The sequence below is a fragment of the Diceros bicornis genome, chromosome 22 (assembly GCF_020826845.1).
Source record: "Diceros bicornis minor isolate mBicDic1 chromosome 22, mDicBic1.mat.cur, whole genome shotgun sequence".
Classification (NCBI taxonomy): domain Eukaryota; kingdom Metazoa; phylum Chordata; class Mammalia; order Perissodactyla; family Rhinocerotidae; genus Diceros; species Diceros bicornis.
In genome coordinates this window covers 52,718,597-52,738,316 of record NC_080761.1, presented here as the reverse complement: position 1 = coordinate 52,738,316, position 19,720 = coordinate 52,718,597, and the positions used below count along the sequence as shown (strand labels likewise).

At 42.7% G+C, this 19,720-nt stretch overlaps 2 protein-coding genes across 7 annotated transcripts in view; one reads left to right on the top strand and one right to left on the bottom strand.

Moving 5' to 3' along the window:
* Positions 1-5,622, top strand: part of RIGI (RNA sensor RIG-I) — a 64,915-nt gene extending 59,293 nt beyond the window's left edge. For all 3 annotated transcript variants that reach the window (XM_058565944.1, XM_058565942.1, XM_058565941.1), the window contains exons 17-18: positions 1,748-1,891; positions 3,707-5,622. In XM_058565944.1, coding sequence (XP_058421927.1) covers positions 1,748-1,891; positions 3,707-4,003 — 441 coding nt within the window. In that variant the 3' untranslated portion in view covers positions 4,004-5,622. The remainder of the gene's footprint in view (positions 1-1,747; positions 1,892-3,706) is intronic.
* A 4,053-nt stretch (positions 5,623-9,675) lies between these two features.
* The window catches only part of ACO1 (aconitase 1), a 64,420-nt gene continuing 54,375 nt past the window's right edge, over positions 9,676-19,720 (bottom strand). For 3 of the 4 annotated variants that reach the window (XM_058565938.1, XM_058565935.1, XM_058565936.1), the window contains 2 exons: positions 11,436-11,621; positions 9,676-10,517 (listed from right to left, as the gene is read on the bottom strand). In XM_058565938.1, coding sequence (XP_058421921.1) covers positions 10,404-10,517; positions 11,436-11,621 — 300 coding nt within the window. In that variant the 3' untranslated portion in view covers positions 9,676-10,403. Of the gene's footprint in view, positions 10,518-11,435; positions 11,622-18,342; positions 18,706-19,720 lie in introns of those variants that run through there. The other variant, XM_058565937.1, reaches the window with a different exon arrangement.

The window sequence follows — 19,720 nt, the reverse complement described above, 5'->3', positions numbered from 1 at the left end:
CTCCAGTGACATGAATGTTAGATCTCTTTTAATAGTCCTAAAGGTCCCTGAGGCTCTGTTCATTTTTTTTTCAGTCTGTTGTTCAGATTGGGTAATTTCTATTGTTCTCTCTTCTAATTCATTGATTCTTTCCTTTGTCTCCTCCATTCCGCTGTTGAGCCTGTCCACTGAGCTTTTGATTTAGGTTATTATATGGAACTGAAAGGTTCTAAAAGTTCCATTTGGTTCTTCTTTATATCTTCCATTTCTTGGTTGTTTATATTTGTTCATGTTGCAAGAGTGTTTCTGATTACTCATTGAAGCATTTTTATTATGGCTGCCTTAAAATCTTTGTCAGATAATTCTGACATCTCTGTCATCTCGGTGTTGGCATCAACTGATAGTCTTTTTTCATTCAGTTTGAGATCTCTCTGGTTTTTGGTGTGAAGAGTGATTTTTTTTTAGCAAAACCTGGACATCTTCATCCTGTGTTATGAGTCTCAGGATCTTACTTAACCTCTTGTGTTAGCTGGCTTGTTCTGACACTGTTCTGGCAGAGGAGGTGGAGACACTGTCTCCTCGCTGCCAGGTGGAGGCAGAAGTCCCCACTCAGCTTCTCTCGATACCAGCAAGGGGGCGGCTCCTCATTACTGCAGGTGGGAGTGGGAATTCTGGCTCCCCACATGACCTCCACTGACACCACGAGTGAGGGGGTGTCCATTCAGTGGGGATGAAAGTCCTGGCTCCCTCCTTGGCCTTCTCTGACACCACCAGGTGGGAGTGTTGGGTGCTTCATCACAGCCCTGCAAAGTGGAATCCTAGGTTCTCCACTCAGCCTCTGCTGGTATGAGTGTGGGTTAGTTCACAGTTTTTGTTGTTGTTGTTTTCTGTGTTGTTTGGCAGGAGTAGAACAGCTGTCGCCTAAGAGTTTTCTGCCTTGCTAGGCTGCCCCTTGCCTGGTCCTTTGGCGAGAGAGGGTAGGCTTGTGTTGAGACTTTTTTGTCTGTGCCCATCAGCATTCCTGGTTGCCAGCGTCTTCAGCTCCAAGTCTGGGATATATGAGACTTGGAGCTGAAGAAAAGAAAAGAAAACCAGAGAACTCACCACCATGTTTTTCCTAGGGTCTCAAGTGTCCTCACTGGCCTGCCTTCCTCTCTTCACCCTTCAGAATTTTCTTATGTTTATTTTATATATAATGTCCAGGGTCCTTAGTTGTATTTAGCCTAAATCTTGAAATAGAATGCAGTCATACTATACATACGTTTAACTTTACTGTAATTCAACAGTACTCTCTGTGGTTGTAAGGGGAGAGAGAAAAAAGATTTTAGATGTTGGGGGCTCTTCTGCCTGCTGCTCCATTCAATGGGTTTATGCCCTGGAAGTGTGTGTAATTATACCTGAAACAATGTGTATCATATGCCTATTTGTGAAGGATTTTTTAAAGTTTTGCCAACTACTAAAGTAGAAAGCATGGTTCACATGACTATTTTATGGCCATCATTAGTGCTTTTATGGGCATCTTTCATGAAGAAATGAAAAGACTAATTGGAGGGCACAGTTAAGCCTTGACTAACAAAGAGTTAGGAGAACCAATAAAATTACATGGGATTTTTATAAACAAAGCCAGGTACTGTACGTTCATGGAAGTTGTACGTGAATGAATGATTATACATGTAAATATGTGTGTGTGTCTATATATATACACATATATATCCTAGTTATAGTCAAATTACATTTATGAGTTTGTTTTTTTTTTTTTTGCATATAGATTCACCAGATACAAATTCATGAAAAATTCATCAGAGATAGTCAAGGAAAAGCAAAACCTGTACTTGATAAGAAAAATAAAAAACTGCTCTGCAGAAAGTGCAAAGCCTTTGCATGTTATACGGCCGACATAAGGGTGGTGGAGGTAAGCAGCCTTTTTAACAAAGAGCACTGGGGCATTTTTTAGCACTCATTAACACTTACTGTCTGTGGGCGAGATATTTATAGTTAGAAAACTATTGTTTCTGTTGTCATCATGGCCCTGGTCCATGTATTTTAAAAAGGCTAAAAAGTTAAAAAGGAAGCGTTAATCTTCAATAATAAAGAACTAGTTAAAAAAATTACTGCACAGCCACTTAATTAAATATTATGTAGCCATTAAAAATAATAGTTATGCTAAGTGCAGGGTGGTTTCCTGGATTAGATCCTAGAACAGATAAAGGATGTTGTTAGAAAAAGTGGTAAAATCTGTAGTTTACGTAATAGTAATGTGCCGATATTAATTTCTTAGTTTTGGCAAATGTGCAATGGTGTGTGAGATTGTCAGCATTCAGGGGAGCTGGGAGGGTGTACAGGAATTCTCAGGACTATCTTTGCAACTTTTCTGTAAACCTAAAATTATTCCAAAGTAAAGTTTATTAAACAAAATGCTTCTGAAGCTTATGTAGTGTAATGAAAAACTCCTTACAGACTAATGGTAAGGTGGAAAAAATAACCAGGATACAAAATTATAAATATGCTCTGATTATCGTGGTGTGAAATAATAGCAGCAACACCACCATCACTACCAAAAAAACTAAAAAATCAAAAAATTTATTTTTGTACCAAAAAAGCCTAGAGGAAATATACTAAAATGTATTAATATTTTGCAGTAAGACTCCATGATTTTTTTCTCTCTTTCTACTATTTTATGTTTTCTAAACTTTTTGGGATATGGATCACTTTTATAATGAAACAAAATATCTCCTTATTTTAAAAACATGACACCTGTAGGTTAGCTTTCTCTCTTTCTATTTTTGTGTGTGTGTGTGTGTGTGTGTGAGGAAGATCAGCCGGGAGCTAACATCCATGCCAATCCTCCTCTTTTTGCTGAGGAAGACTGGCCCTGGGCTAACATCCGTGCCTATCTTCCTCTCTCTCTATGTATTTTTAAACTTTTAGATAAAGGATTAGAAAAATCTCCAAAGACAAAAATTGGATGTAACTCTTGCTGCCGATGGTGGGAGGGTGGAGGCCTGGCTGGCTCAGACGATGAGTTGTTTCTTGAGGTTCCGTTTGGTCGGGAAAGCTGAAGTCTCCAGTCAGTCCAGCCGTTTAAGCAAGAAGCCCATTAGGGGGGCACTGGCGGGGTCCCCTGCCTTTCTGAGGCTGCTTCCCCAGCTGTGAGAGGTCCTCCAGCTCCAGTGTGGGTGATTTTTCTGTTGAGACGGCCCTCTTAGACCGCACGCTTTCCTGCAGTGTTTCGTGCAGTGTGGCCTTTTCTCAGGGTGACTCTGAGGCTGACTGCAGGCGGGGCCTGTGGACACATTAGGCCCTGGACCCCTTCAGGTCCACACTGACCATTTCTTGTTCTTCTCTTACCCTTTGGATTATGCCTGTCAGGGCCACTGGTGGACTCAGGCTTCGCAGATCTTCAACAGATACCCCTTTTGTTTCTGAATTAATAAAGAGTATCTACTCATGGGAGCGAGGTTGCCTGGAAACTTAGTCCTCCTCTTCATGAGAAGTCCCCTATCACCTCCCTTGCACCTCCACCCCACTCTCCCCTCCACATGTGAAACTGGGAGTCAGGCTGCACCGGGAGTCAGGTGAACCCATATTTCCTTCTTCCCCCCTCTATAAAATAAGTGGGATCCCACCTGCTCATCATCTCGGTTATCATGGAGTTTTCTTTTCGTAATCACAGTTATGTACTGGTTCTAACGTTCTGTTTTGTGTTATTCAATCCCTTCTTGTGTAGGAATGCCATTACACTGTGGTTGGAGATGCTTTCAAGGAATGCTTTGTGTGTAAAAAACACCCCAAACCAAAGAGCTTTGGGAGTTTTGAGAAGAGAGCAAAGATATTCTGTGCCGGAGAGAACTGCAGCCATGACTGGGGAATCTATGTGAAGTATAGGGCATTTGAGATTCCAGTTATAAAAATTGAAAGTTTTGTGGTGGAGGATATTGCAACCGGAGTTCAGACACTGTATGCAAAGTGGAAGGACTTTCATTTTGAGAAAATACCGTTCGATGCTGCAGAAATGCCCCAATGACCTGACGACCTCAGTCTTCAGCTACAGGGAAGGGGTGACCTGAGTGAAGAAGAAATTAGCTCCAGTGGGTAAATCATGAATTGCTTGTACCACCATGAAGATGTTTTACCTGAAGCTTGTACCACACTGAATGTTTATTACTGAACTTCACCTTCTGTGTGTTAATTTCAACAGTTTGTAGTCCATCATACATGTAAAGCACAAGGGAGGGAACCACAGCCCCAAATGCTCTTACGCCAATAGAGCTTTAAGTACTGGGGAAAAGTTACAAAGCCTGAACTTCCGTTTCTATCCTTCCCTTCAGAACCAACTGCCAGTGTGTACCCAGTAGCCACTCAGTACACACTGGAATAAATGAATGAATGAATGTTGAAAGGGTTTTCCTGACTTCCATTTCTTTCCTGAACCTATGGTACACTGGCTTTTGCCCTTAATAATCTACTGCAGTTGTTCTTGTCAAGGTCACCAGTGACTCTGTTGCCAAATCCATTGGGCGCTTCTTTGGCCTTCTCTCCTTCGACCTCTTTGCTCCTGGTGAGTACTCTTTCCTTGGAACTCCCTCTTGGCTTCATCTTTTCCGGTTCTATCCCAGTCTTTTCTATTGGTTCCTTTTTACTGATCCCTTAAATGTGGATAATTCCAAGGGTTCAATATATATACATATACATACGTGTAATAGTTACATACGGTCGTGTTCTCTGTGTAGCAATGTGTGGCATGTAATCTTAAAATTCTGTAGTGGACAACTTTTAGTAATGGGGGCATGTAAGTGATACAGTACTGCTTGAGAAGTTGATTTCTGTTCTTTTAGGTTATTGTACATCTTGCCCTATTAATTTGCTTTCTTAACCTGTGCCATCATTCCCTTTGAATGGTCATCTCAGGCCATTTTCCAACAATAGTGGGTGGCGAACATTTGGACTGTGTTCTCAGTTAGGTCCCTTGGATGATACTGATGAGGCAGTTTCATTTGCTGTCCTTTCTATTTACAAAATTAGAATACATATCCGGATGACTTTCCAGTGTCACTTAACAAGGTTTGCTGATGCTCCAGAGCTTAGTTTGGGGTTTTCTAGACACGGAGACAGCTGCCTGAGTTCTGCTGTTTCCATCCAGGCCAAGGTATTTTGTGTTCAATTCCAGGTAGGCTCTAGAGTGATTTAAGCATCTTCCTAAAACAGACTCAGATTAGTTGTTTGTAATTCACCAGGACCATCAATGGCCTAAACAAACCTCCAAACATCATAAAATGTTAATAATATGTTCAACATATGTGATTGCATAACTCTTTTCAAGTGGCACCTATTTACATCTTTGGTGTCCAAGAGACCACCCATGCTACCCAAATCAACCCCAGAGATCAGTAGGGTGACATGCTACAGCCACCTCCCTCTCCATTTCATCTGGCTGAGAATTGGAGAACCTGCCAGTTACATAACTTCTCCTTGGCTTAATTTTCTTCATCTGTAAAACAAGGATAATACATAACTCTAAGGGTTAGTAGAGGGTTTTAACTGAAATGTGTGAAAAGTACATGATATATACAGTGGTTGCTTGATAATGGTTATTACTAGAAGTAGTCTTAGTAAGACTCAATTAAAATGGATTATTAAAGCCAACTTTCTTGCTGATTTTTATTCATTTTCCACTTATATTTCATTAGAGTATTCAGGTTCTGGTCACCAATTCCAGTGTGGGGGTTTCCCCACACCACTGAGCAATTCTCCAACACCAGCTGGGTGTCCTATGATTTAGCTCAGTTCTGGCACTATCTACCTGGAGATCCAGTCAGATCCCACAGGTTAAGGGCTCAGTCCTACAAGACTGCCACCCCCCGCCCCCCCTGGCCCGGCCCCACTCCAGACGCCAGTCACAAGTTCAGGATATCACCTGTGCTTCTGGACTGACTGTCTCTAGATTGGAGGTTCTTACGATCTCCTCCTTGGGTTCAGTTAATTTGCTAGAGCATTTAAGGAACTCCGAGAAAGATTTTACTTGCTAGATCACTGCTTTATTATAAAAGGATATAACTCAGGAACAGCCAGGTGGAAGAGAGGCAGCTCTTCCATCAAGGTGTGGGGAAAGGCCGTGGGGTTTCCATGGCCTCTCCAGGCGCACCACTCTCCCCAAATCTCCACGTGGCCACCAACCCAGAAGCTCTCCGAACCCTGTCCTTTTGGGTTTTTATGGAGGCTTCCTTCCATAGGCATGATTGATTAAATCATTGGCCATTGGCATTTGATTCAACCTCTAACCCCTCTTCCCTCCCCAGAGGTCAGGGGGTAGGACTGCAAGTTCCAACCTTCTAATCACATAGTTGGTTCTCCTGGCAACCAGCCCCCATCCTTAGGTGTGGTCCGAAGGTTACCTCGTTAACATAACAAACACCTTTGCCGCTGTCATCACTTAGGAAATTCCAAGAGTTTTAGGAGCTCTGTGCCAGAAATGAGGATGAAGACCAAATATATACACCTGTATTTCTTATTATAAATCACAGTCTCACAAGTCTCTCTTTTTAAATGTGATTGCCTTTTTTGGATGTTGTTGTTTAAGAACTCCAATAGGATGTATAAAACATCGACTGGAAATCTATTTGAGAAAAGTTCTCTCCAGTATCTAACTGGTTCAGTTTGGATGAAGGTGAATAGTCCTCACTTCTCTTCAGCCAATAGAAGGCGGCAGACTAAAGCAGAAACAAGAAAAACTCAGAATTTGCTTGTTTGACTTGAGCATGGAGTCAAGCCATTGCCAGGCCTAGAGCCTGGAAGAGGACTTGGTTAATATTTACTGAATGAAAGACACTGGTAGGTAGAGTTTAAAAATTGCAAACTCTTGACTGACACCCAAATGCTGGTCATTGGATTTCTAGATCAAAGGCTGCATTTCAGAACCAGCTGGGGAGTCTTTTTCATGGGCACATGCCCAGCCCCCATTCGAACATCCTGGCAGGGCGTCCAGCCACGTGTGGTTTTCGCAGCTCCTCAGGTGGTTCAGATACCGTCCCTTATACAACCACAGGATCTTGTTATCTGTGTCGTCCCTGCCAATGCCCACGTCGTGATATTTTCCCCTGAAATAAAAAGTCCCATTCAATCAAATGCCTAATTGCATAACAAGGGCAGTAAAGTCTGATTCCTGTCTTTAAAATTGATATTATTATTTGATTTTAAAAAACAAGCTGTCAGGTCGGCATTTCCTCAAGCACGTCCTATGGAACACCAGTGCTGAGATGCTCTGAAGAACATACTCCGTGGTGTGATGGGTTTCTGTGGTGCCTGCTGCCCCCTCCCCTCAAATGAGAGGTTTACAGCCTGCCTTGTCGTTGTGTGTCACTGTGTCAGTTCTGCGGTAATAAGACCCAGTTAACCCACTGGTTCCCAAATACACTGACCCTGAAACTCTTACTCATGGGATGTCGTTAACATCTTGTAGAAGCAGGTAGCTGCCCCGATGCTGACCAGACAACCAGAACCTAACTGGAAAATTAATTACAGGATCTGACCAGTAACTCTGTTTTATTATGCTATGAAATAAAACTATAAATTTCACTCCATAAATCTGCACTGAATATGTAGGCTTCAGTTCTTGGGATGCAAATTATTAAAACTGTTAAAATATCGGCTATAATTATATAATCGTTGTTCATGATAATTAGGCTGTTGGGTGAACAAAAGCCACGTGGGTGTTAAATTCTGTTGTGGCCATGACATTTGCCAACTTCCTAACAGGGCGGCCAGTGGAGCCTTGGTTACTGTTTTTCAGAACAGAACTCGACCTTGCCCCTACATAACCCTGCGGAGTTCACCACACTGTCCTAACATAACCCTGAAAGGGAAACTGCCCAAAATAAGGTTCTTCATTTAGGTGGGAAACTCCCAGTATTTTTAGCCCAGGGACTACTGGGAGCCAAATCTCTAAGATCACAAATTTCTAATTGTCACCCAGCGCTGCTGGTGGCCATACCCCCGGCACATGGAGCAGCCCAAAAGAATGAGGCCATCACAAATGGAAGGTAAGATGAGAGGGGAAACTATGGGAGGGGGCCTAAGTTTGAGTCCCTAGATCCAATCAAGCCTGTGGTCATGGGTACCTGGGTCCTTCAAGATCTATGAACCAATTATTATTTTCTTGGCTTAAGCCAGTTTGATTTGTGCTTCTAACACCATAACTGAGAGTCATGACTAACATATCCTTCCCCTAGATCGCTGTCCATGCACCACAAAGACGTGGGCACCCACAAAGACACCCACACGAAGGCCGTGCCACAGCCAAAGACACATGTGCTTCTTTGCTGCATTAAATCTGTCAGTTAACTCACTGTGCTCACCAAGGAAAGCCTGTTTCCCGAGGAGAGATCAGGCAGTGACGGGTTTGGAAAAACGCAAGAATAAGGAGATGGGAATCCTACAGAGAGGAAGGAGGACCGGGGCCAGGAAGAGCAGCATACTTTAACCTGGGGAGGAGGAGGACCAGTGCCTTCTTGAGAAACCAGGTAAAAGGGGCTGGTTTGTTGAGCCTTGTTGTGGGCAAGGATGTGACACTGGCCAAGACACTATTAGTGAAAAGGATGGAGCGTGTGTTTGGAGGTACAAGGGCAGAGTCCAGAGTGACGGGACTCCATTCTACCAGACACAGCCACCAAATGCGGGGAGCTAGATCGCTCCCCAGACGCTCAGAAATGGGGAGCCAGGAGGGTGAGGGTCTGCTCGTTCGGCCTTGCTTAGTGTTTTTATGCTGGGACTGATCCTAATCTGAGGGTCACAGGCTTTTCTGTACAGCAGGGTCTGTTTGTAATTTTGGTTCATGAGCACAGGTTAGACCCTGGACCTCAGAGGCAGGGATGCTCAGTGACCTGTCCTGTCCCTCCTCCAGGAAGAGATGTGGACAGGACTTGATCCTAGGCGTTCTGATGACCAGGCCACAGCCCCTGAGAGCTAACGTTGGGATTTAAAATTCATTACAAAGAGATTAACTTGTAAGCTACAAGGTGCCCTGTCAGGGACTGAATGTTTGTGTGCCCCACCAAATTCATGTGTTGAAGCCCTAATGCCCACTGTGACTCTGGAGATGGGACCTCTAAGGAAGCAACTAAGGTTAAATGAGGTCATGGGGGGGCGGCCCTTATAAGAGGAGACACCGGAGAGCTGTTGTTTCTCTCTCCATGCGTGTGCATTAAGGAAGGGCCATGAGAGGGCACCGGAGAAGGCGGCCGTCCAAAGCCAGGAAGAGAGCGCTCACCAGAAAACGAATTGGCTGCAACCTTGATCTTGGACTTCTAGCCTCCAGAAGTGTGAGAAAATCAATTGCTGATGTTTGAGCCACCCAGTCTATGATATTTTGATATGGCAGCTGGAGTAGACTAAGACATGTGCCCTGAAACAACTTCAGTGATGAAAACGAGCAGATAAATCAGTACGAAAATCAAAAAAATTATGATCTGCTCGCCATACTACATTATCGCTCCTGCTACCCTCCTGTCTGGTCCCAAACAAGGCAGAGGACAGATAGGTTCCTCAACACTTCCGTTTTACCTGCACAGATGTGGTTGTAAAAACAGGAGAACTTGAAGGTCATCCAGGCTTCAGGACGCTGCGGTCTGAGATCTGCCCTGCTCCCAACACCCCCAAACTAGAGCCACACACACAGCAGAAGTCAATTCCAAAGTCAGAACGTCTTCCTTGAAAATAGATTTAATCTTATTCAAATTAGAAATATTCACCTCCAAAGTCCTCCTCTTGACCAATGAAGAATTTTCTGGGAAAATTTTTCAAGATAGTGCAAGAAAACTTCACATTTCTTTACTGTTGATCTATCAAAAGGTACATAACTAAAAAATGTCAGCATTTGACCTGTCCACGAGGTGTCAGAATCATTCACTCTGAAGAAAAAGGGGGAGTTGACACACTGATTTGAAGTGTAGAAAGTTCTTCTCTACCACTGTCAGTTAACACTGGTATAAGATGCAAAGGCCAGTGACCCCCAGGGAAAGCAGAGGAGGAGAGGAGAACAGAGGGGAACTAAAGAAGGGCAGGAGACCCCTTCTGAGACAACTCATTTGTGTTCAGCTGAACATTACCAGGTGAGAGTGACAAATCATCGTTCTGTGATCAGTAACTTTAAAGATGAGCTCAGTTCTCTCTTCCTGCACTACTGACATTCCCACCATTCTAGCTTCAAATTCTAGAAAAAGATAAAAAGATTAACAGAGATAGCGAAGGTAGAAACTGCTGATTTTGCGCCTGGAGGCCTGGCACCAGCACTCCAGTGCTCGGGCGCTCATCTGTGAGGCAGCACCCTGAGGGAGGCAGGAAGGACGCTTCTGCACCCGGGCCCCGCCGGCTGGGGGCGCCGCGCTCTCCCTGGCAGAGCTCGGAGTGCAGGGCTCCTAAGAAGCGAGGGCCTACTTGGCCATCCTGCGGATCATGTAGTTGAGGATGCCCCCGTTGTGGAAGTAAGTGAGCTCCACGTCGGTGTCAAACCTCATGACAGCCTGGAAGGTCTTCCCGGTATCCAGCTGTGATGACAAAGCAGCAGAAAAGAACCTTTGAGGGAGGAGGCGAGGCGGCAGTCAGGGGGGGACCCCGCCCAGCCTGCCCGCAGGACTGCCCCTCAAAGTGTGGTCCGCACACCAGCAGCACCCGGGAACGTGTGCAGTCTCTGTCCCCAGCCCAGCCCCGCTGAGTCAGAGGCTGCGCTTTAACGAGGTCCCCAGCAGACTCATCTGCAGAGTATAAATGACAGAAGCGAGAGACAGCAGGGAATTCGACATAGCCTCTCAGGGAGCAGCTACCAGCGACGTTTAGGACAATATTTTCTGAACCCTCTCTGGGACCTCCCTGCGGATAGAAGCGTTGCAGGCCCGCAGAGGTCTCATCTCGGCTGTCCCTCAGGCGGCTGGCCCAGCCGCTCACAGTGGGACATAGACCTCAGCCGTGGCCTCTGCCCGGGTGTCTGAGTCATCCCGAGACCTTGGTGCCAGGCGCTCAATCTTCACCTCGCCCAGGGAGCTGTCATTTTTACCTCGGGGCTGATCAAAGCCTGGGGCCTGGGGTGAGACTCAGGGATGGAGTGAGTGTGTCTGCTGTTCACATTTTTACAACAAAAAGGTGTTTTTTAGAGAATGTCCTATCCCTGAGCCTTCATCACTATTCTCTGGGCCACCTGACATCAGGAGGAGCTAGTGGGGCTGGCAGGTAAGAAAGGAACTGATGATAACTCTACGGATAAACAGAAATAAGTAACAGCCCAGCAGGCATCATGCTCACTGTGCTGTGAAGGCAGGTGGAACAGCTGCTGGCAAAGCGCCTATGTCCAATGCTGGCCTAAGGAGGGATTTTTTCCCTTCCAAACCCCACTGATTTCCTTCTCACAAGGTTGATACAAACGCAGGGTCCCTTTTAGCCGGGCCTGGCCTGAGGGGGCTCTGGCTTACCTTGACCTGGACTTTCATTCGTGGTTTGAGGTTTTCTGGAATGCTGACAGTGTATCGCTCCTGCCCGGTGAGTCCCAGGGTGTCAGCGGTCTCCCCAGGGAGATACTCGAGTGGGATCACCCCCATGCCGACCAGGTTACTGCGGTGAATGCGCTCGTAGCTCTCAGCCAGCACAGCTTTGATCCCCTGATGAGCCAAGACAGCAGTTTGGACACAGTTCTGATTTTTCTTTAGATACACAAAAACTTTACAGAAGACTTCCTGAGTCAAAACTCTTCTCATACCTAAATCCTTTATGAGTACCATTTAATCCTTTACAGAAAATGCTACCCTCCCGTTATACGGTAGCTAGTCTGAACTGAGTGCCTACAAGGCACAGGCACGGGGTGAGCACGTAAATGAATTCTCTCTTTCCCCCTCCGCCAACCCTGGGAGGTGGAGGCTGTGACAGCACCGTCCCCCTTGACCCAGGGAGTTAGTTGTAGTTTCTGGTATTTGAACCCACGCAGTCTGACCATGCACTTGGCCACTTTCTGAGACAACATCTCTTAGCAAACTTCCACTGTATCTGGAATCCAGACCACAAATAACATAAAGAAAACTCTTTCCTTTCCCTTAAAATTTGCTATTATTGTAGATGCACTGGCAGACACAGAAGATTTAATCACAAAAGCAACTTTCAGAACATACTACAGAGAAAGTAAATGACTACCTGCTATGTGCTGCTTTTATACTTCCTGTTTCAAGAATAAATTGCATTGAATATAGTCTCGATATTAAGCTTCCTATAAAGTAGATTTTATTGGTTTATCTATAACTGGTGTGGGAGATCAAGATTTGGCCACCCTGAAATCTATCTCTTTACCTTGGTTGTTTTCTCTAGGGACATTTGACCTCCCCCACTAACTGCCTAAAGAATTTGACATAGTGGCTCCTTCCTGGAACAGATCTATCATGATGGCTGTAAAGATAATGTAAGATAGAGGTTACAATAGAAAAGGCACCAACAAGCCCATCTTATCAGAAGTTCTGTCTCTCTGGCCACATTCTCTGGATGGCCCTGGGAGGAGTTGCCAGACAATCATTTACATTTATAAGGGAAATCTCCACTTGTAAAGGTATCTCCCTCTCTGTTTTGGGAAGAGGGGGGATGGCCTCATTTCTAGAGGCTTATCAATGTGGAAGGTGAGGCCTTAAATCTGCATAATAACCTTACTCTTGTTTACTGTGCTTTAGTGGTAATCTCCTGTAACTGACTCCCCCCACCCCCAAAATCCTCCTTTGTCCCTGGCTGAACATGGTATTTAAGACGAGAATTTCTGCTATTGTGTTGAGAAACGCAGTGTCCCTGCTTTCTCCCATGTATACATGTTATTAAACTTGGTTTTATTTTCTCCTGCTAACCTGTCTTGTTAATTATTTGGCCAGCCATAAGAACCTTAAGGAAAAGGGTAGAGGGAGATTCTCCCTCTTCCCCCCCTCGACAGTTTTGGCGTAGTCAGCAGGATCCACACTGGCTGGCAAGTTGCCTTCTCTGGCTGGAAGACCTGCCTTCTCCCTAGACTACTGCAGATGATGAGATACGGGAACGCCTGACGAAAGCCGGCGAAAGGTAAGACTTCTTACCACGTCGGCCTCCCGGCATCTCTATCTGCGGAGTCCGGTGGAAGGAAGTGGTGAGAATTTTTTTCTCTTTCTAAATTTAGATTGGCAGGAGAAAATATTTGGGAAACTAGTTTCTTGTGCTTTTAGTGACTCTTGGTTTAAATTTGGTAGAGTACTCTTGGTTTTGATCTTGATCCCTTTTCCTCCCAGAGTAATCTCTGTCTTGTTCTGTGTCCTGAGAACTTGGCTTTGTGACCAGTGAGAATATTCTCTTTGGTCTCCACCATACGGAAGGTGCATTTACCGGGGTGCCCCTTGGTGGCCAGTCGAGTAGACTGGGGTTCCGAACTGTCTCTTTGTCCGGCTGTGCCAAGATCTCAGGGGAGTTTGTCATAAAGGGCCCAGTCCATAAGGGCTTTTGTCATCTTAACCGTCTTTGCTTGTTAGTGCCGGAAAAATCCCATTCCAGTATCGCCCGCCCGGTGTCACAGATTAGCAGGTCTGTGACTGGAGGCGTCCCACACTATTGTGGGAGACCGGAGCACCACACCATCCTTACCGCCTGTGCAACGAAGGTCTTTACTTTCTCTGAATATCTTTGGGAGTGAATTCTGTGGATCATGGGGGCTACATCATCTGCCCCCTCACCAGGGACGCCTCTTGCGTCCATGGGAAAGATTTATTCTAAGCGTGGAAAGTTACCTCCGGGTCTTTCCTTAAAAAGGCTTATTGGTTTGAGTCACTATTGGAATAAATATACAAGTGAAGATCCTACTCGTCAATAGCCAGACGACGGAGCCTTTGAATTGGAAAAACTTCTAAATTGGGGAAGAAAAATTGTTTTGAGAGCTCTGACATAATTATTTATTTGGTACCTAAGAAAAGGCCAGAAAAAAGAAGGGAAAAATTTAAATAGCCTTAAGACCTTGACTCAGGTTACAATTGAATTGAGAACATGTAAAAGTGTAAGTGTTGATAAGATTATAAAGGTTAGAATGTTTGAGCTAATTTTATATAAAGAGGTTACATCAACTTTGCCTTTATATGTTTTAAAATGTGTGACTGGGAATGCTTCTCTTGTCCAAAATTAGAAGACCAAGACCTATTGATAAAAATCGTAATGATAACTATGTTTAAAGGTATAAAAGGTGATGAAATTTACATGAAGTTTTATAGGAAAAAACTGATATTATTTCTATTACAGAACTGGTTAACAAAAATAGTAATTTAAATGATGGCTAATTTTATCTGATGTCTTATGAAGTCTTATAGGCAATCTAAATAATTATTGGGAACAAGTAAATAGTTGTGAAAAAGATAAATGTTAGATGAACTTTAAACAATAATTATGTGTTATGGTGGTTACAGCTTCCAAACTCTTTTTGGTGACTTAAAACTTTAGAGTTTTGCTAAATTTTATGATAAAAATTCACTGAGTATCATCATTTCCAAATAAGATAAGATATTAGACATTGATTGCTAAATATAGGTTTGTCTACTTTGGCTTTTTTTTATTGCAGGAAAACTAAAAGATGTTTTGGGTCTACTAGTAAACATGTCTTGTGTTTTATTAAAAGATTGTACTATAAAGTAACATATTTCTAAAAGTTATGAAGTGTTTATAAATTTTCCAAGCCACAAGATACTAATGTAAAAGAAAGTTTATAATTGTTTACTTAGTTTTAACTTACAAATTAAGGTTTCTAGGGGTTAAAATTTCTAATTAATATATGTGATTGAAGCTACTAAAAATTAAAAAAATATATATCTGTGTACAGGGAAAATAAAATATATAAAAAAATACGAAGAATAAAAATATTTTGTTTGATTAAGAAAGATAAATTTGTCCTCAAGTACTAGGAGGAAAAAAAAAAGGCATAAGACAAATTCTGAATGTAAAAAAAAAGTTATAGAAGGTTTGTAGAAAGAATTCTAGAAAAAGAGTTTTTACATGGTCAAGTTGGCTAAGATTAAAATAAATTTAATTAAGTAAATGAGTTTTAATATCAAAAGTAAGCTGGTACAAAATTATAATTTGGTCTTATTTCTCTTAAAAGGATAATTTTCTTAAACTTGATAAAGAGGTTACAAAAGATTTTTCTTTACCTTTGAGTAAATCTACCTAAAAGACAGAAAAAAGAAAAAACTGTTAAAATAATTTCCTGTGTTCAAAAGACTGAGGTCTCTCTATTAAGGCTTTTTGGACTGTTAGTGCTCTGTTTGCATTGACTTGACTGTTTATATTTTTGACAAGCTTCCCCAAAATTCACATCTTAAATAAAGTCTTTTTTTTACTTTTTTTCTTTGAGAATTTTCAAAGGGCCCTGGAACTTCTCAAAGAAATTTGCTCTCTTCCTATAAGGAGAAAGATACTTAACTTATTAGGCTTATTCAGTATGTTAAATTACATGGAAAGTATTGTCAGACAAATGATGATAAGTCTGCTTAGGTGGTATTATGTGGGCAAATGTTATTGACATAGGTGTTTTAAAATTGTATAACATTACTGAAATTCTGATCTGTCCTGGTTATCAATCATAATTCTGGGTATTATTTTAAAGTGTTGCATGTCACAAAATTAACCAAATTTCTCTGTCAATTGCCATTTTGAGGTCTTGTTGCTTACAGACTTATTTCTTTGCTCTAATGCTTTTGCAAAATGTTTCAACTTCAAAAAAATTCATGGAAAGGACTCTGACATTTACACTGGAATACAGGTTTTTGACAAACTTTCTGATCATAAAACTGAACTTTGTAAGAAATTACAAAAATCTGTTGGAGAGACTGATAACTTCATGAAGCTGCTAACAAAGAGATTGGGATCAACAATGGATTATACAGGACTGAATGAACTGATAAAGATGATTATAATTTTTATGATTTTTCATTTGAAGTATTGCTGAATTTTTAATGTTTTGTTTTTTCAGATTTAAGGAAAACTTTTTCTCTTTTCTCCTGAGCTAGCTATGACTTATAGCAATTTGGTAAATGATACTTTTGTAAGTAAAATTGAAATATTTCTCTTTTTCTCTCTACCTGATCCCTCCAGAATTTAAAAACTCTTAGTGAGTGAGTATTGTTGTTTTCATGGCAATATAGTTATTTGCATAAGTTCAATAAGAATCTGTTCTCCTTATAACAGGACACAATTAGAAACATGGGTTATATTACCAAGGTTGTGACTGGAACATCATATTTGCGATATAACCATACAGCTTTTGAGGAATGAAGATTGGACTTTATAGAATAAAGCCACGTGAAAATATTGGCCTGATACCTTTATGTTCCAAGCAGCACTTACCAGGATAAGTAAAGAATGTCACTTATCTGGCAGGTACAAGGAACCTCGAAATATTTTGGGGGAACCTCGGAAGAGAGGAATTCACCCAAATCTGTAGGTATTACAGGCAAAGTCTGATGACAAAATCCTTGGCTTGGCTTTCCTGGCCTGGAGAGGCCTTTAAAGTTAATCTGAGATTCCTTATAAAAAGTTCCAGCAAAGCAGATTTAAAAGAGCCTATGTGATCAACTGCTATTCTTGCTGTACTTATGTAAATAATTGGGCCAACTTTATTAGAACTAGACTTATTTTGCAAACTAGTTAGTTTTAATTTGGCTATCTTAATAAAAATGAGGGTGATTTTAGAGAGAAAAATTAAATTTCAGTAAAAACTATAGTATACATTTGTGGATATTAGATCCTAGTTTTATTGTCTTTTGAGGTTGTTGTTTTATATCTGTTGACTGGACTGGATCCTGATTTCTTCTAGTCTCCTAAAATATCTGGCTACAGATCTCCAAACTAATGTTTTTCATTTTTTTCCCATCATTTTCATTTGGAATCACTAAAAACTAAACCTGCCCTTTTTCCTGAAGCCTTACAAACTGAAGCTGATGCACTTGATATAAACTTAAGAGATGACCTGACGACATCATCAGAGACATTTTAAACTGCAAAAGATACTTTAATGCTGACATCTAAAAATCTTCTTAACTGGCTATCCTCTGAACTCAGAAACTAGTTTACAATTTGCTCCAACCATTAACCTTGTTTTTCTTTTGTTTACATAGAAATGCTTCTATTAAATACTTGATTGCTTGCTTCCATAATATAGGCATAACCTTGAGAGCCCACCTGCATCACCACCTTCCAAAATGAACTTAATTGAACTGATTTATTATCAGGACAAAAAAATGTGTTCAGTGAGATGAAACAGCCTACCAACTCAGCTTCTGGACTATGAAACTTCTATAAGTTTCAAAAGGACTGTGAAACTTTTAGTTTCAAAGGCGGGACTGTGGGAGATCAAGATTTGGCCACCCTGAAATCTATCTCTTTACCTTGGTTGTTTTCTCTAGGGACATTTGACCTCCCCCACTAACTGCCTAAAGAATTTGACATGGTGGCTCCTTCCTGGAACAGATCTATCATGATGGCTGTAAAGATAATGTAAGATAGAGGTTACAATAGAAAAGGCACCAACAAGCCCATCTTATCAGAAGTTCTCTCTGGCCACATTCTCTGGATGGCCCTGGGAGGAGTTGCCAGACAATCATTTACATTTATAAGGGAAATCTCCATTTGTAAAGGTATCTCCCTCTCTGTTTTGGGAAGAGAGGGGAGATGGCCTCATTTCTAGAGGCTTATCAATGTGGAAGGTGAGGCCTTAAATCTGCATAATAACCTTACTCTTGTTTACTGTGCTTTAGTGGTAATCTCCTATAACTGACTCCCCCCACCCCCAAAATCCTCCTTTGTCACTGGCTGAACATGGTATTTAAGACGAGAATCTCTGCTATTGTGTTGAGAAACGCAGTGTCCCTGCTTTCTCCCATGTGTACATGTTATTAAACTTGGTATTATTTTCTCCTGCTAACCTGTCTTGTTAATTATTTGCCCAGCCATAAGAACCTTAAGGAAAAGGGCAGAGGGAGATTCTCCCTCTTCCCCCAACACTGGCAATATATAGCAATGATCAATAGACTGGGATATTCGATGAACAGCACACCTCATTCTCAAATATTAGTTAATTGTAGTTTAGTATGAAGATACCCCTAAAAGGTCTCTTGACATCCAAGGTACACTTTGCAGACTCCCTGCAACAGGGTCACTCGGGGAGCTTGTTAAAAATGTAGATTCTTGGGTCACTCCAGAGGGACTGCATTAGGATCTCTCGCAGGGAGTGGCGGGGGGGGGAGGAAGACAGGGATTCTCGTGAGGTATGAGAACTGTGGGAATAGAGCAGTGGTTCCGACCTTTGCTGTATGTTAGAATCACTGGGGGAGGCTTTTAAAGTCCCCAGGTCCAGGCCGTTCCCATGACTGGTTAAACCAGAATCTCTGGGCATGAGATCCAGGCATAGGTAGTTTTTAAAATCCCATGGGTGTTTCCAAATTTAAAAACAAATACAGAGGAAGGGCGGACTCTTCAGGACAGGAGACACTTTGTATGGATTTGTGCATATATGTATTATGTACTGATTTGGGGGAGTGGAAATCCTTGTGAACACACACTCTCCACGTCGCTGGCTCTGTGTAAATGGCTGTGCAGGGCTGCAGATGCTGTAGATCCCACCTGCCCACCCCCGTCTGCGTGAGAACAGCCAGCACTGCCGAGAGACCCCGGCGGGGCAGCTGCAGATGGAAGTGTCCGAGCTGGGAAGTTCTGTAGAGAAGTTTTAACTCTGGAGGGCCCTCGGGCGCTGGCTCTCTTCTCCTCCATCAGAGCTCAGGGTGCCCCACCTGACTGCTCGAGGCCTGAATCTCATTTCTACTATCAGCCCCCAGGCCCCTTCCTGAAATCCTTTTCTTCTGTAATTTCTCTGGTTCTTTTCAGCAGTTTCTAGAAAAGGCAGGCCTTTGCCATACTACCAACTAATCCAAGAACATCTTTTCCACAGAGCAAAATGATTGATTAAAAAAATAGATGTGATGTTCAAAGACATTTTTAGAAGCCTGGATGTCTGGAGGGCTGCCTGCCAGCCAGATACATTTTTTCACTCCACTTGCGGATATCAACTTATTCAGTGTTTCCCAAGTGCATGGATTTGCTTGAGCCATAAATCATTTAAATTGACATCAGCTAAGCCATTTTACCCTACCCTGAGGGTCAAAGCGGGGCAGCAGGATTCTTCCCTGCTTTCAGGGCAAGCCAATGCTCCAGAGGTGAAAGCTCTCTGCTCCCTGCGCCGCCCCTCCCACGGGGACACCTCGAGCAGGTCAAGCCCTGAGATGCCTGGAGATCCTAAAGAGCTGCCTGTCCACACACAGACAGAGCTTCCTTCTCTACCCAGTCTACAAGCCGAGTTTACAGGCCGTGAAAAGCAGTTGTAAAAAGTGCATTCCCCAAGTTTATCTAAAGCCCCGCTCCTCACTTCTTCCCTTTTGTGAACTTGACAGACAATACGGTAGCAGGAGCCCTGGCTTATCCCTTGTGTTCACCTGGGACAACGACCTTAAATAAATTTTGGGTCCTCAACCTTTGAGAATGTTACGAAAACCATGAAACCTTTCCCCATTAAAGAAAAGACACACACACACTTTTGGACATCATTTCAGAGACTTCACAGACCCACCCCCAACTGTCCTATAGACACCCCCAAAGATCCATGGTTCGCAGGATATGAATGTCTGAGCTCAGGGAACCAGCTCAAGTCTAGATCAGCTGCACCGAGTGAAGC